This window comes from Pelodiscus sinensis, chromosome Z, assembly GCF_052426305.1.
Source record: "Pelodiscus sinensis isolate ZL-2025 chromosome Z, ASM5242630v1, whole genome shotgun sequence".
NCBI lineage: Eukaryota > Metazoa > Chordata > Testudines > Trionychidae > Pelodiscus > Pelodiscus sinensis.
Genome location: NC_143085.1, coordinates 23,202,803 through 23,220,842, shown reverse-complemented (window position 1 = coordinate 23,220,842; position 18,040 = coordinate 23,202,803). Strand labels below are relative to the sequence as shown.

The 18,040-nt window shown below is 41.2% G+C and overlaps 1 protein-coding gene across 8 annotated transcripts in view; it reads right to left on the bottom strand.

The window, feature by feature from the left end:
* The window catches only part of RIMBP2 (RIMS binding protein 2), a 494,858-nt gene that overhangs the window by 105,735 nt on the left and 371,083 nt on the right, over nucleotides 1-18,040 (bottom strand). For all 8 annotated transcript variants that reach the window (XM_089775164.1, XM_089775165.1, XM_089775167.1 and 5 more), the window contains one exon: nucleotides 13,293-13,397. In XM_089775164.1, coding sequence (XP_089631290.1) covers nucleotides 13,293-13,397 — 105 coding nt within the window. The remainder of the gene's footprint in view (nucleotides 1-13,292; nucleotides 13,398-18,040) is intronic.

Genomic DNA, 18,040 nt, shown 5'->3' with positions numbered 1-18,040 from the left:
TGCTCACACTGATGCCATCTGTAAAACTGCAAGTGTAAACAAGAATGTGGGATTAAAAATCATCTGAAAGAGCAAACCTAAAAGTCCAGATCTGATTCTGGGAAAAGTTTGCCCAAGCAAAGACTCATTTCTTATTTATCTCTACAGAGCATTACAGGGTTCTATTGAAGTTTCTGAAACCAAACAAAAAATTCAATTTAAGAGCTCTGTAATACTCATGTTCATTTCTGACCCTCTGCAAAAACTGGACAAATTTGTAAATTTATGATGATGTGACAGGCATCAGGGATGCGGGAAAATGAAATAAATTATCTGTTCTTAAATAAAATGTATGGTTCATTTAAACTATCATTTAATAAAGATTCTCTTTTAAGGTAACAGATACGGCTGGCTGTGGGTAGGGTCTCCTTTAAAACAGATTTTGGATTAAGTTAAAATGAGGATGGTGGCTCTTCTGAAATATTGAAAAATATTGTCATTAAAATAAATGAAGAGAAGGATCTCTAGATAAGAAACATCTCAAATATTTAAATAATAAAATGGTTATTAATAGCTCTGACTTGAAAATAGCATTACAGGTAGAATCTCTCTAATCTGGCACACTCTGGTCTGGTAACATTTGTGGTTCGGTATGATTTTAGTTAGCCTGATGTCCACTAAACACTGGCTGTGGCCAAGTTTCCCAGAGTCCCATAAAGTTTAGTTATAGCCACCAGGCCTGGCTCTCAGTGTTCTGTGCTGTTATTTTACTCTAATTTACCCCTAAATGTCTTCTAAGAGATCAGTAAGCAGTGGAAATGTTGGTAATACTGCTAGAGAAATTGAGCTCCTGCGGTTCGGCAAATTATCTGGTTCGTCACCAGTCAGGTCCCAAAGATGCTGGACTAGAGAGGTTCAACCTATAGTTGAAAAAGCCTTTACAGATGCCATGCATCATATCTATGCTAAAATGCCAAACTGTTTATGTGTTTTTTTCAATTTGGACCTAACTGTTGTGCCTAGAAGCGTCAGGGGGTAGCTAAGTTAGTCTGTACAGGATAAACTTTAAAAACAACAAAAGGTCTGGTAGCATTTTATAGACTAACAAAACATGTAGATGTTATCATGAGCTTTTGTGGACACAGCCCACTTCTTCAGTTGACTGGAGCTTTGAGTTTAGGAAGTGCAGATCCAAAATAAATAGGGGAGAAGGAAAAAAGGAGGGGGGGAGGGGCAGGCAGGAAACAAGGAGCAGAGAATGTGAGCTTAAGACTAAATAAATTTGAAATAAATATGTGCCTTTTCTCTTTGAATTTAGTGGCAAAAACATTCCTCTGCTATTTAGCTGTCTTGTCCTTCAGGAATTAATCTTAAATAATGCTTCCAGTCCATTGCACTAGTTGAATGTCCATATATTATTTCAGTGAAAAGAAACATTTTTTTCATCAGCAGTTAATACTGATTTATCAATCAGCCAATAGCCTCATTAAAGCAAATTTTAACTAGTGCCAGTTTTTAAACTGTTGAGTTGATGTTGTTATATATAATTGCTCACCACTTCTGAATCATTGGAAAATTCGATCTCATTTTACTTCTTATACATTAAATTTATTGTTAGAAACAATTTCTCTTATGTAACTGCACTGATTTAAGTGGTCATTTTTCAGGGTTTCTGTTTTTTAAAATGCAATATGTACTGCTAACTGAAAATAGCTTTTGTTTAATTAGCTGATTTAATCAAGATGTTTCATTTGATTAAGATCTGTTTATTAAGATTAAAGACTCTGTAATTAGGATGCTTTAATTACAATTTAATTTCATACCACATTTTAAAATGGTAACCTATTACAGGTTGAACCTCTCTAGCCCAGAATGCTCCAGACCTGACTCATGCCAAACTAGAGAATTTGCCAGACCATAGGAGGTCAATATTGTCTAGCAGCATTACCAACACTTCCACTGCTTCCTGGGCTCCTAACAGACATTTAGGAATAAATTAGAGCTAAATAACTGCACAAAACATTGAGAGCCAGGACTGGTGGCTGTAAACAAACTTAATGAGGCCTTCGGAAACTTGGCCACCCATGATAAAAGAACATCTAGCTAACTAAAATCACTCTGGACCATGGATGTTGCTGGACTAAAGAAGTTCAACCTGTATACATATTAATTGTAAATGGGGTTTGTAGGTTTCACAAATGGACAGCACAGAAGATAACAAATAAAGTATGCAAAATTTCAGTGCCCATAAGAATATGGTGAACTGCAGCTAAAACATTAATTTTAACATTCATGAGAGGTATCTCAGTTTATATAAAATTACTATCTGAATTTCATATATTCAGAAGGAGAAGGGAGGCAGGATTTACATTTCTCCCAACGCCCCTTGAAGGAAGACCTTTGCTCTGTTGTTGCTGCTGCACCATTGCCTGGTTGAGAGGCTGGCATCTTTAGGACCAAGATCATTTGCTGCAGGTGTGCCTGCAGCCACTATCAGGAGCAGGATTAAATCCAGAAGGCCGCCGGGGGTGGGTCATGTCAGAGAGGTGAGTCAAAGGGATCTGCCCTTTGGGGCAGTCCTTTGGAGCAGACAGAGTATGTGTTGAACTGTGGTGATGGTTTGTGCGTGTGTGTGGGGTATCCCTTATTATTTTGTGCTGGAGAGAGCAGCACATCTGTTATTTGTGTGGTGGCCTATTCAGTGCCTGGTCAGAACAAGGAGGAAAGGGGAGGGTTCTCAGTGAGAGAGAGTTTCCCCTACCTGCCTATACTGAAGGTCAAGGATGGGTGGGTGTGTTGTAGACTTCTCCCCTCCCCCAGTTATATGTTACAGGCAGAGGGAGATATGGCAGTAAGATCAACACAGGCCAGCTGAGAGGAATGAGGTTTAGACAGTTATGGGCTATTCTTTGTTCCAATCCTGTTCCCAGCCTCAATGGCCTTGGAAATCTGAACAGCTGGCCATCAGGCCTGATGTGCTGTGCTTGAATGCCAGGTCAGTATCCCACAAGAAAGTTCCCATCCAGCATTCAATCCTGGATGAAGGGGCCGATCTGGCCTGTATCACTGAGACCTGGCTGGCAGTAGAGGGAGGCATTTACTTCTCCTAACTGTGCCCAGCTGGGTTCTCAGTTCAGCACCAGTCTCGACTTGATGGTTGGGGAAAGAGGTGGTGATTGTCTCTAGGGATATCATCTCACTGGCCAGAGCCCTGGTCCAACAAAGGGCTAGATTTGAATGACTGTACCTGGTGTTATGCGGCTGTAATAAGTTAGGTGTAATGGTCGTGTACTGCCCGCCTCGCTGTATGACAGATGCTCTGCTCAAGGTCACTAAGGTGGTCTCAGACATGGCATTGAGGACACCCAGGATTTTGGTCTTGGGAGCACTTTAATGTTCATGCCGAGGCTGTCCTATCTGGTCTGGCTCAAGACTTTATGGCAACCATGATGATCTTAGGACCTGCCTAAGATATAACTGCCCCCACATGTGTGGCAGGTTATATGCTCGATCTAATCTTTTGGACTAAGCAGGATAAAGATTAGGGAAGGGATGTGGTTACACTCCCTTTGTCATGGACTGATCACTACCTGGTCAAGTTTAGACTATTTATTGATCTCTCCCTCTGTAAAAGTGGGGGACTGATTAAGATGTTCTGTTCTCAGAGGCTGATGGATCCAGAAAGTTTCCTGAGATCTCTGGGGGATTGTTCGGCCATTATGACTAGTGGTCCTGTTGATGCCCTGGTTGATATATGGAATATCAAGGTAGACTGGGCAGTGGACATGATTGTTCCTAAGTGCCCATTTTGGGCTAGTCAAACCAAGTTTGCCCCGTGGTTTTCTGGAATGTTGCAGGTGGAGAAATGGGCTGTGCAACAACTGGAGCACCACTGGAGGAGAACTCGAGCCGAGTACTATCTGATCCGAACATGCCCGGGAATTAAGGTCGTCTGGGAAGGCTCTGCTCCGTGTTCCTCCACTTATGGAGATAAGTTTGACATCTACGTGCATCAGGGCCTTCTCAGCCTTTGCCCTGGGGCTATGGAATTCTCTCCCCTGGGACATTCATCTGGCACCAACGTTGGCACTGTTTCAGCACCAGGCCAAGGCCACCCTTTTCACCCATGCTTTTATCGGTGTTTAGTTGTGTGTGTATGTATGTGTCCCTCCTCTTTAAGTGTTTTAGCAGGTTTTATGTTCCCCTCCTTTGGGGTCTTGCATTTTACTCGATATATATATTTATTTATTGTGTTTTTAAAATGTTGTAACCCACCTTGAATATTTTAAATAGAGAGGTGAAGTAAAAATATTTTAAATGCAATAAAATAAAATAAATGTTTAATCATTAGATTTTAAAAAAGCACTTGGAAAAGTCTAAGTATAGTTTCTTGGCCCTTGACAAACCAGGTTCCTACAACTGTAATTTCACAGTGAAATGGTACAATTTTAGGAGACATATAGTGAAAACTCTACCTTTGGTTTATACCAAATTTAATAACTATACAGAGCGATTGTTTTTTGGATGGAAGAGGTGGATGGGAAGGTATTATGGTTATATAAACTCTTGGTGTATTTGGAAAGTTTACTCAAGATAACATTAGTTAATATAAACATGATCTTAAAAAATAATATTGCTCACTGAGATAACTACCCGAATGCAGTAATGGTCTATATTATATGCTAAGGTTATTTTGCACACTACAAAGTCAATAAATATCTTTTGAAAAATCTCTCTGAATCAACACTTAAATCAACGCCCTCCTTAAGCCAGTGGGGGATGCTCTGGTACAAGGTGTGTGTTTTTCAGATGGCTGTGTGGCTATTAAAGATCCCAGAACAGGGGTGGCCAACCTAAACCTGAAAAGGAGCGGGAATTTACCTATGCACATTGCCAAAGAGCCACAGTTATATGTCACCAGCCCTGATCATCTCCCCACCACCACTCTCAGCACATCCCACCCACTGGCAGCCTCACAGGTCAGTGCCTCCTTCTCCTTTTCCTCCTGCCCACTGTGATGGGTGCTGTCTCAGTGAAAGACACTGGAGGGGGAAGCATGGGAGTGACAGGCACAGTGGAGAGGGTAGGAAGTGGCAGAATCCTAGAGGGAAAGGGTGGAGGAAGACAACGCCTCTGACAGAGCTAGGGAGTGAACAGTGAGCACCCTCCGGCCCAGTGGAAAGTTGGCACCTGTAGCTCCAGCCCTCAATTTGGAACCTATGTAAGGAGTTGCATATTAACTTCCGAAGAGCTGCTTGTGGCTCTGGAGCCACAGGTTGGCCACCCCTGTCCCAGAACTTTAGTTCTCTGACCAAATTGAAATTATATAGTTTGTGTTCTTCAATAATACCTACATTTTCATTTATACTTCCTGTCTTCAACTGTTGCAAATTATTTTTGCACACTGTTAAACAAATGCTGTGTTCCACCCTGGAGGTAACTATTTCTAGTGGATAACATTTTATAAGCATCTTCTCTTTCCTCTGTGCTGGTGCATTTTTAAGGATTAATTAGTATTTGTAAAGTGCTTCATGATCTTCAATTAAATGGTGCTGGAATGTGATCCTTGTATGGATGCCCAGTGCTTCTAGTAACATAAAAAGAAGTAAGGAGAAAGGATTCAAGAAGAAAGACAGAGCATGGATTGACCACCTCCACCCAAGCAAAATGTACATGTTTTTCACTGTACACAAGCGAGAGACAGAACAAGCTGTCTAGTACAGAATTTAATATTTTGTCCTTCCAATCACAGAATCAGTCATCTCAGTCTGGTTAGGGAGAGCCAAAGTCTTTTAAGAAACCTCAAAGGAATCTGCAGCAATCAGTAATTTCCTGCTCACCTCACTTTATCTCCCTTTCAGTTTTCATCATGAGCTTTAATAAAGTTTGCTCCAGATTTGCAAATCCATTAAAACTTTTTATTAACAATTATGTCAAGCATAATGTACCAGTGTGACACACTGGCTATCCTAGGACCATATATAAACCAAGTACCTAACAGGGAGCTATCTCTTTAAGAGACAGTGGGCAAGAGGAGGGGTGGGGAGGGGGAGGAGTGAGTTGCGTCTGGGACATTGTTGATAGGAGGATTTAGCAATCCATAACCAGAGACTCAGAAGTTTAGTGGTAGTTTTGGAGTCTGTTCCAGTAGGTTCTGTCTCTGTTGCTGGGATCAGACTTCATGAGCAAGCAGGCAGGGCAGCTCCTTTTCTAAAGCCTTGTTCCCTGGGTGATGTGGGAGAAGCTGATCCAGAAGCAGAGAGCAGGCTGCTGTCCCTCCCTCTGCAGCACTTCACAGCAGGTAGTGATGTTAACCCTCTACCAGGGTGTGACGGCGCGTTGGGGGTCCCCCGTCTCCTGCACCCCGAAATGGCACAAACAGACTCCACCAGCCAGTGGAATTGAGGGTGGTTTATTGCTCCTCCAGGATACAGCACAGCACAGATGTAATCTGGTTACAGGAACTGGGGCTAAGAGGCCTCAGTGCTCCCCTTGAGATAGAGGAGTCCCAGCCCCCCTCCCCAGCTCCTTCTCCCCTGCTTTCCAGACAGGAACTAACTCTACCTCTCCCAGCCCTGCCCCCAGCCAGGGCAGCATTCCACCTCCCTTTGTTTCTCCCCATGGGGGGTAGGCTGGTTCAACCGGTATGGTACCTTTGCATAATAAGGTTTTCCCTGATGGGTCTTGCTCCAGACAGCAGAGGTCACCACAGCCCAGCAAGTACCCCCACTACGTCACACAGGGAACATGGGCAAATCTACTTATAGCAAGGGGAATCTGGGAGGAGAAAATAACTTCTGTTTTAGTTGCATGCTATGAATGTTGTTTTGATTTTAGCCAAACTCTTTTCGTTCACTTCTCATTGTGATCTTCAGCTCCTCTGTTCACTTTTGAGTTAGCTGAGTGGTTAATCGGTTAGCTAGAGGTGATCCACAGCAGAGGAAGAGTCTGCCTGGACTCCAGCTGTGGATCCCTACAATCAAGTGGAGAGATGATTCAGACGCAGCATATGGTGCAGATTTGAAGATCAGAGCACAAACTGAGACTTTGGTGAACTAAATCTAAGATTTTGGAATCTCTCAGTCTCTTCTTATTTTGTTTTGTGTGGAATTAACTGTTCCAATCTTGCTTTTGGTTTTCTCTATGTTTGTTGTAACTATGGAGACAGTGTCTGTGAGTTATAAAAAGGAGATTGTTTCTTCATCCTTATATTTTATAAAATTATTTAATCAAATTCATTTATTTAGTTTCTTTTTGTACTTGAATGTAGGGAGGCTGACACTGGACAATCCTTGCTGAAATTCCTTACACTGAACTCTGAGTCTCCCATTATTTTCTATGAGAGTTGAGGGATTTTCTTTATTTTAGACATTGAAGAAGGGCAGTGCAGTCTAGCCCACACAAAGGTTACATATACATTCCTGACTCCTGCACATATACACCATTATAAGCAATTCTCAACCATTTCCTATCAACATTTCAGTATCGTGGAACAGACCCGCCACTGACGTACATCCGCGCAGCTGCACTGACATTGCTGGTTGTATCTGACCCATGAAGCCCTAATCCAATTCTCAACATGACTGGAGAGACTCCTATTGTTCTGCACTGGTGCTGGATCAAACCTTAAAGGCACTGTAGAAAGCATATACCAAAGCTGATTATGAATCTGTCGCATGATAACATCTCTTTGGCAGGGATGAATAGTCATATTTCTTCTATAATAATAATAAGTCTTCTTGTTAGCATCTGATAAAATATTGATTCCTAGACCATTAGGAAACATTACGACAAGTAACAGAAACCTGTACATTATCTATCACTACAAGTTTAATGAAATCTATGCAGAAAATAAATTCTTGATAAATGATCAGGGAAACCTGCATCAATAGCCAACTCCTTGCATTGCATAGGCTCGTAATAAAAATTGCTGATTAATCACTGATTTATCTGATTTTGTATCACCACAAAAGTCCGGTTTAACAATATTATGTTCCTCTTTTGGGGAATCAAAAGATTGGATAAAGACAGAGTGATGGGGGATAAAAACACATAGGGCACATCTAGACTTTCTTTCACTTTCAAAAGAAGATATGCAAATTAGGTGTGAATTTGCATATTATCTTTCCATCAGTTTTTTGAAAGAGATTCTTTCGAAAAAGAAAATAGTCTAGACTTAGTTCTTTTGAGAAATTTTTTTTCAAAAGAAGCATTCTTCCTGAAAAAATGAGGTTTACACGGTTATTTCGAAAAAGGGTTTTTTTTCCACAAAAGACCCACGTCTAGACTACTTTCTTTTTTGAAAGAACCTCTTTCGAAAAAGCAATCGGAAGATGATATGCAAATTCGGCATGAATTTGCATATTTGCTTTCAAAAGTGAAAGCAAGTCTAGACGTGATACACTTATTAGGGATATTTAGTTGACTAAACTAAATTTATCGACTAGTCAATGGATTTTCCATCAATTAGTTGCTAAGCAGGGGAACTGCAGCACTGTTAGCTCCAGCAAGGAGCTAACCCTGCTATGGCTTGCCTTTTAAATATATTAAGAGCTGAAAGGCTTTTAATACATTTAAAACGGTTGAAGTGCAGCAGGGGGGACCCTGTGCGAGCTAGGACAGCTAATTCTCAGCTTGGGCTTGTCCCCACTACTCCTCTGTCTCTCCTGCCCCCCAGAGAGACAATGCTCTTAAGCCAGTTCATCCCAGCACCAGCTTCCCTCCCTGCCACTGCCTCTAATAGAGGCAGCAAAGGGAGGGAGGAGGAAGCAACTAGTTGACTAGTTGCTTACATCCCTAACACATATAAAAAGAATAATTATTCATGATTCTACCAAAACAGTACAGCGAAGGCACCACAGAGCAGTAGTTACTGGCTTTCTTTAATGGGGCCCATTACCTTGGACTCTCATGATATTAATGCTGGTGACACATAAATTCCAAATCCGTCATAATATCTCATTACTGCCCCATGCATGCTAGTACTTATTTAATGGTGCCAATGTAAAGCAATCAGATATAGCCAACAACAAAAAAGGGGGTAAGGTGAACCTAATGAGCTCCTACCAGGCAGATTAGCAGAGTCCTCATATTAACTTCTGCTACCTATTCATTCAGATTCCACTTATCACACATTTCTCAATGCACGTAACAGCCTCCCAGACCTCGTCAACCTAAGTCAGCGATGGGCAGTTTGTTAGTGAGTGGACCACACGTCGTGATCAAGACATACCATTGAGATAGGGTAGTTTTGCTAACTGCATTTGTATATCAAGTTACTGAATGAATCTTAGCAGCACTTTGACTGGATGCAGAGGGAGTGCATGGCTCTCATAGTCAGTGTTGTGTGCTATCAACATACACCTCACTTCACATGCCCTTACTTTACATGCATATTATTTAAGTACTACTGGTGGAAAAAAAATATACAGATGGAAACTAGCAGAATCTGGCAACTCTGTGCATGGGCACTGGTAAATAAAATGTTTTGTGGGCCACACATAGAAGGTAGCCCACCACAAATCTCACTGGGTACCAATGTCCTGTCTAATTTTTTCCATTCATGTGTTGGATAAATTTTGTTACGTGCATAAAACATGTGTGGGCATGCACCACTATTCAAAACACTGCTGGTTGTAGGTGTTCTGCAAATCACTTGGGCGGCATTTGAATCTTTCCTGACTGGCCATCCAGGCTTTCAGCTTACAATGAACATTGCTGGGCACCTAAATATCTTTGAAAATCTGGCCCAGATGGACTAGGTAGCTTGCCCCAGGTCCCCCAGACCTATGTATGAGGGGGAGCAATAAACTGATACCAACTCTCCTGCGTCTCAGACTAGTACCAGAACCACTCTGACCTCCTCAGCCATCTGGTTTGCCAAACCAACCTCCTCACTTTTTGCATCTCCACAGAATATTCTCTTTGGTATTATAATTATTTGCATCACCAAAGAAGGCAGAAGCCTCAAACAAAATCAGGTCCCGATATACTAGACTTCGTACATACACATAACAAGAGAATATCCCTAGACTAAATAACTTACACTCTAAATAGAAAAGCCATCCCTATCCTTTTAAGGCAGGAATCTGTGTGATGAAAGATAATGGAAAAGACACACTAAAATCTTGATTATACAGGCAGTCCCCGGGTTACGTACAAGATAGGAACTAGGTTTGTTCTTAAGTTGAATTTGTATGTTTGTTGGAACTGGTACATATTGTAGGGGAAACTCCAGAGCTCAGTTTTATTCTCCCACACCTCACTTCCCTCAGTCCTTTATTCTCAAGCTGAGGTGTCTGCTGAGAAAAGCCGCTCCACGTCTCCCTAGTCTGCTGGGGGGGCGCGGGGGGGCGCTAGCTTTGCGTCTCCCTGGTCTGCTGGGGGGAAGCAGATAGTGCGGGGTTGCCTCACCCCGTTTGTAAGTAGGGATACGATGTAAGTCGGATCCATGTAACCCGGGGACTGCCTGTATTGTGAAGAAGAGTGTATGGGTCAAATTGAAGTCAGTATGATCAATATACCAACTTCTGATACATGCAAAAGGGTGGTGAAGGAGTTTTGTTACTAACCATCACATCAAAATAGAAAATGGGCTTTAAGCACTGGTCTGTTGTGTATGAAGGGAAATCAGTGTTTTGTGGCAATTCAGTTTGGGAGACATCTGCTGGAGTGTCAGGCAGCCAGTAGTAAATTATCACTAATGTTTCTAAAAATGATAGACAATAATTTTTTTTTAACAAAAAAACACTGCAGCCAACATGAGCTACCTATTTTGGATGCCTTGATGATGGCTAAAGATGAATTACACCAGAGTGGGATTTGGTGGTTGCCCAGGGGCCGGTGATCGTATTGATTACATTCAATATGGGCAAAGTGGACAGTCCCAATCAGTAATATTTATGTTTGGTGCTTCAAAAGGGTTAATTTCCAAAAGCTGTTGAAAATTATGAAAAAAGTGGATTGAGATAAAATATTTAGACAGAAAAATTTGAATGAAAATTAGAAGTGCTTTAAGAAAAAATTATGAACGGGGGGAAAAGCCACAATTCCACAGTAAAAAAATAGGATAACTTTGGTTAAAACCCATCCAAGGATATGGTACTGCTTAGAAATAAAAAAAAAAACCCACAATATATTACATATGGAAAAAGGAGTTAGGAAGTTATGAAAATTGATAAAAGGAAGCTATGGACATCAAAGAAAATTCCATGGCTTACAGAGGTAAGGACAATAAGAAGATGTTATTGACTATATTAGGAACAAATTAAATTCTGGCAGTAACACAACCCCATTTCTGGATGGAGATGGTAAAACTGTTAATGATAATGCAATAGAGGTTTGCAAAAGAAGTGTTCATTAAATATTTCTGTTCTGTATTGGAAAAGAAGAAAAATTTTATCAGATGAGGATAATGAGTCTATTAGTAATTGAGTAGGATGTCAGACAAATCTGCTATGGATAAACATTTTTAAAACCAGCAGGGTTAGACAACATGCACCCAAGTGTCCTAAAAGAGTTGAGTGAGAAGATATCTAGCCCCCTGATGTTAATTTTTAATAAAGCTTAGAACACTAAGGAAATTCCAGGAGCCTGGAAGAGCACTTACATGCCAATTCTCAAAAAGGGCACCTGGAATGACCTTAGTAACTGTAGCCGTTAGTATGGCAGTACTCGTGGGCAATATAATAGAAAACTTGATAAGGGATTTAATTGATAAAGATTTAAAAGATAAGAATATAAATAATACCCTCCATCCTGGATTTACGGAAAAAAGATCTTATCAAACAAGCTTGATTTCATTCTTTAATGAGATTATAAGTTTGGTAAGTTAGAAGTTAACTGTGTCAATATAATATACTTAAGACTTTTGTAAGGATTTTGACTTAAACTGTATGACATTCCAAAGTACTGATCTTAAATTACAGCAAAGGAGATTTAGAATAGATGTTAGAAGAAAATTTCTAACTCTAAGGGAATTTAAGTATTGGAATAAATTATCTAGAGATGTTATGGAATCTCTCTCAGAGGTTTTTTAGAGCTGGTTAGACAAACATCCGTTAGGGATGGTCTAGATCAGGCCTGTGCAAAATATGGCCTGAGGGCCAGATCCAGCTTGCCAACCCACCGGATCCACCCCGCAGAGGCTGTGGGGAGCCCCAGGCAGGCTCCCCGCTTGCCTCACCCCACCTGCACACTGCTCAGAAACTGAGCCTGGAGCGGAGGGGGGAAAGGTTTTAGGAGCTGCTCCCACTCCCAGAACAATCCCTTTGGCTGACTTCTGGCCAGAAATTGGTCAATGGGAGCTGCCTGGTTCAATAACAGGTAGCTAAGTAGCACAAGGGGCTCCTAGTTATTCACAGAGCACGTAGCTGCATCCTGTGCAGGAGAAGGGTAGGCAGGGAGGCTGATTCACTAATGGGCTGCTGGGTGGTAGTCTCCTGGCCACAGCCTGCCTCTGGCACTCCAGCCCTTCCCTTCGCAACCTTCTGCCCTCCACTCCTGCCCCCTATTCTATATGCCCAAATCCTCTGCCCCACTCCTGCACCCGTACCCCTTCCCAGATCCGGCACCCCAATTCTCCTGCCCCAGATAACAACCCAAATCCCTACACCTCTTACTATACCCCAATTCCCTGCCCTAGGTCACATCCAACCTAGTGCCTTCTTCACCCAAACTCCCTCCCTTACCCCAAGCTCCCTTCTAACCCAACCTCCATCCCAAACTCTGCACCTCCTCCATTAATATCAGAGAGGAGAGCAGCCCTCAACCACTTTCCAAATTCTTGGAGGGGCCCCCTCATCAAAAATTATTGCCCTCTCCCCTGGTCTACAAAATGGTGCTTGGTCCTGCCACGAGTGCAGGGGATTGGATGTTGAGCTTCAAAAAGTTAAAACTTTACAGACACTAAAACATTAATTGCCAACATCCCATATCAAAATAAATGAAGTTAATATCCTTAAATCAAACCCTATAAAGTTTTCAAGAAGATGATCTCTTCTTTTGTTTACATGTAAATTTCAGTCACCATCAATGGAAATATTGTTCATCTGTTTAGGAGTGTATAGTAAAACAGATTTGTCATTGCATTAAAGATAAAAACCTAATCCTTACAAGACTAACTATAGCTATCTAACTCAAAGACTGACACGTGTCAGTCTGAACATTTTAGAAAAAGAGGAGACAGTTTTGAAATGTAGATGGTGGTTAAATTGACTCATATTAAACTCAGCTAGACTCAAAGATCCATTTCTTTATTCGTGCTCAGGCACTGCAATTTGCCATTTTACTTGGTTTTCCTTTTCTTTACTTACCTTCTGCAGGAGTTCAATTTCCTGCTGTTTTGCATTGAGAACAGCCAAGGCTTGCTCATGCTCCAATTCCAACTGTTGCCGCCGCTCAGCAGCCTCTCGCATATGCTATTTCAGAGGAAAGAAAACCGTCTCATCAGAAGATTTAAACACACCTTTCTGAAATCAAATATGGTAACATTTTAAAGCATGATAATGATCTCAACATGAAAATTCTCTTTGTCAACCAGAATGTGCAAATGAGATTGAATAAAAATTCTATCAGGCCAGAAAATCGTATTTCCACTGATGTGCTTGGTTAGTTTTATATAAATCTTCATTAGTTAATTGCAATACATGGCCAATGACATACAGTTAAGCAGTTTATATTTCATCTAGTAATACTACATACCCATTACAAAGATAGCTTCCCCAATTATCACCTCTAATATCATTAGCTCACAGACATTTACCTTCCCCCACATCCCACTTCTGTTCTGAAATGTGATTTGTCCTTTTCATATGTGTTCATTTTTTTAATTGTATCCTTTGGTATATATGGTTGTGACAAATTTTCTTCCACTATTTGATCTGAGGAAGTGGGTCTGGCCCATGAAAGCTCATCACCTAATAAACCACCTTGTTAGTCTTTATAGTGCTACATAGTCCTGTTTTTTGTTTCAGCTACACCAGACTAACACGGCTACATTTCTATCACTATACTACATACTCTCGATGCCTCATCAGAACACTGTGCACTGTATCATATGAAATAGTTTAATCCTCAGAAAATTTTAACTTTACAAATTCCCTGATTCTTTATTTGAAATCCTGTTTTCTCATTTGCTCCATGTATGTTAATCATAAAGAAACATTCTGATCTTGATGCTTTCTCTAGCTGCCTATTACTTATAACACAAAACAAAATTAAGATAGATGGATTTGGATAAAATTAACTACACAGTACCAAAAAAAAATAGTTTAAAAAAAGAAAACTTTCAATTAATGACCCAAACTAGTGTAATGCAAAACTCTTCAGAAGTGAAGACATACTTTGCAGATACCAATCTTTTTCATTAAATGATAACCAGGTTCAGCTTCACATTACTTTACTTTCAAAGTAATCTATGCAATAAATAGGAATTAAAAAAATCTCTTCCTAGATTCTAACCTCTTTCTGCTGAATCCAATATTACAGATTGAGAACACAAGCACAATAGGTTACTTGTGGCAGTGAGGGTTACTGCGTGAAAACCATAGCAGATAACTCTGCCTGAGGGAACAAATGATACTGGGTTGCCATTGGCTGTAATGGGGTCAGAATGTCTCTCACTGTGTATCAGAGTGAGGTCTTACCCAAGTGAGTCTATTGTTTGTCTTCTTTAATGAGTTACCATTCTGAGCTACATGGAATTAATAAAAAAGAGACAGCATAAAGAGCCTGGCTGGCACCCAGATAGATTTATTTGTTAAGACATCAACAGCTTCAATATTTTAACTGGTTTCACTTTGGTAGCTGAGTTCTTTAATATTTACTTTTCATTGATGGGTTATTGAAGAAATAACAACTTAAAATTGACTATTGATTTGGGTGGGTATCCCGTCTGAGATATTTTAAGAAGGCCTCATTTTCAGAGGGTGCTCATAACTTTCTCAAAATTGGGCTTTTTTAAGGCATCTCACCTCGGGTAACAAAAAAAATCAAGGCATCTAAAAATCATTAGTCATCTGTTAAAGGTTTGTTGATTGGGCATAATTTTCAATTTATTATGCCTTCCCCCAAGGCTAATGTAGCCTAAAAGCTGCTCTTCTAGATTTAAATCTGCACCACCATCTCCAGCGCACAGCACAGGCAAACGTCTGTTCGTTTCAGTTAAGAGTTCCATAGGGCTCATCAGAAAACAACAGTATACTTGGAATAAGTTAGCAACTTTCTATTATGCTCTACAACACAAGTTATCCTACTGCTACTTTCCTGCTAATGCATGAGAGGTAATAAAGGAATGATTCAAACTGGAGCACAGCTCCAGTAAAGACTAGCAAAAGGATTCAATATACTTTGCTACTGAGAGTGAATGACTTGGAACAAAAATGCAGTTTCCCCATTCCTTTAAAAAAAAAAAAGACTGTCATTAGGTATTCGAATTAATTCAAGCAAAGTTAAGTGGTTATTTCAAAATTTAAAGTTGACAGGAATACACCTTTATTTGTGGACTAAGAATTGAGAACAAAAGGAACTCAGGGACAAGCGCTGGTCCAGAATTTAAATAGATGATTAGAACCATTCCTTTTGTGAGTAATAAGCAGCTGCTGAACAGCTTCTCTTGACAACAGTGACAAGCATTAATTACAACCCTTATCATTGGTTAAAAAGCCTGCATTCTATGAAAATTAAGTCCTTCTTCTTCCTATAGATAGGGCATGAGCAAGCTGTTTACATGATCTGTTCAAACACCTCTACTAGTGGAAGTGCATGAAGGAGATGGAAGGTGTATGTGCAAATCATGGATTCACACAAACTGGGCTCTTGTGTCACCAGGCTTTTCTAACCTTCTGCAATGGTGTTGCAACCTACTTATATGCCTGCTTCTGAACTGTGGTATAGAAAAATATTTCACTCTGAAAAAACTGTACAGCACACAAGTTAAATTTATTTTGGAGACCCTTTAAAAAAAAAACAGCCAACGAGAGAGTAGAATCCTTGAATATCTTGCTAACTGTAGACACACCATTTCCACATTATTATCCATGGAAGAAAAATGTTGGAATGCTGGCTGTATCTCTTGAGAGATATTATATTATTGAACCATCTGTCACACAAGCCCATGAATAGAAAGCCAGTGCACCTTCTCCGCTTTCAATTTGATTTCATCCCACAATTTTGCAGTTCAGTGAAGCCTATTCTGAATGCCACTTAGGGTTTCGTGTGGTTTCTGTTGAGGATTTAGCCTCTTGGTTGCAGAGTTTATAACTAGGGTTACAGAGATCCTTATGTATTTTACAAAGTTACCCCAAAGGGTTCACAGGAAATACTTACTTTTCTCAGCATTTGGCTATCGCCAAAGATTATGGGCCTGATTCTTATCTCATGTACACTGGTATAATTTCACTCACCTAGTGAAGTTACTCCTGATTGACACCAGAATCAGATCCCGGGTCTTGTACCAGCTGCTTTCAGCCGCTCTCATGTAGAAGTTTACACTGCTGGCATTTTTTTAAATGTCTTATATTAAGGTCAGCAGTAGGGCACAGCATACACCAATAGTGGGCAAAAGGGCTTCTGTGGGCCGGATGCGGCTGCTAAGCGGGTTGATCTGACCCTTGGAGGCCCTGCCACTCCCCCGCCCCCAGGCCAATTATGACCTGGGGGTGGGGGAGCGCACGAAGCTTCCTCCCACCTTGAGAGCAGCACACAGTGCTTTGAAGTGCCGCGCACTGTTCACAGGGCGGGAGAAGACGTCATGTGCTCTCCCACCCCCAAGCCCTGATTGAGATTTCTTCCACCCTCCCCCATGCCCTGCATGGAGCTTACAGCATTTCAAAGTGCCATACTCTCGCACAGGGCGTGAGCAGGAGGGCGAGAAGCTTCGCACAGCTCCCCTGCCCCCAGGCCAATCAGGAGTTGGGGGCGGGGGAGTGTTTGACATCTCCTCCCACCCTGCAAGCAGTACATGGTGTGCTCCTCACAGGCCAATAAGGGTCTGGGGCGGGGGAGCTGCATAAAGCTTTCTTCACCCTTTTATGGCCCTGTGAGGAGTGCGTAGCACTTCAAAGTGCCACACGCTCCTCACAGGGTGGGAGGAGGCTTCCCACGCTTCCTCCGTCCCCAGGCCAATCAGAGTTCGGGGCGGAGGAGTGTGTGAAATCTCTTCCTTCCCTGCCAGAGGCATGGGTGCCTAATGGGAAGGGGGGGCAAAGAAGCATTCTGGCCCCACCCCTTCTGGATTAGGCCCTGCCCCTTCTGGCCTGTCCTGGGGCCACTTCAAAAATTTTTGAAATGGCCCCCCGCCAAAAATTATTGCCCACCCCTGATGTACACAGTATAATACAATCCTCACAAGGGCAATCTGCAATGACAAACTTTCTCACAAAAAATCCAGTTAACTCACTTTACTCCCCAAAGTTTTAATAATAGATTTGCTGTAGCACAGTTTGATGTTATTAAGACTTAACAATTTTTACAAAACCTTATACTAGTACAGAACATTTGCTAGACTGCTATGAAGAACTATAAATAATTAACTATACTATAAACTGGATCTGTAAAAATAAATGGACAAAGTACACGAGGTATGCAGGGGCCCTATTCATTGAGCTTCTTTCTTGTGTCAGTTTGCTTAATCATAGTATTTGGTAACTGGCAATTCATGGAATAATCAATTTCAAGAAACAGTTGATCATCTAGTCTGACTTCAGTGCATTTCAGAGTCATTTTAGTGCATGTTTAGAATGTTGCACTACAATTGTTGAAGTGGTGCTTTACAATCTAATCTAGTTTGGATAGCAGGTGAAGAAGACGACATCATTAAGTTTTCAGTGAAAACAGAAGCATAGCAGTTCTCTTTCTTTGGTGTAAATGTACCCTTTTTCTTTCCAAAGTTTCATACTCAAGACAAAGACAAGGATCAGCCACATAATTTAATTCCCACTCTATAGCTTTAAGAACAGGTGAAACAGAAAGGTTTTACCTAGGCTTTTACAACTCACCAGTGACTGGCAGAGCTGCATGAAGATGGTTGCATTCCACCTATCCCTGCTATGGCTGGCCTTAC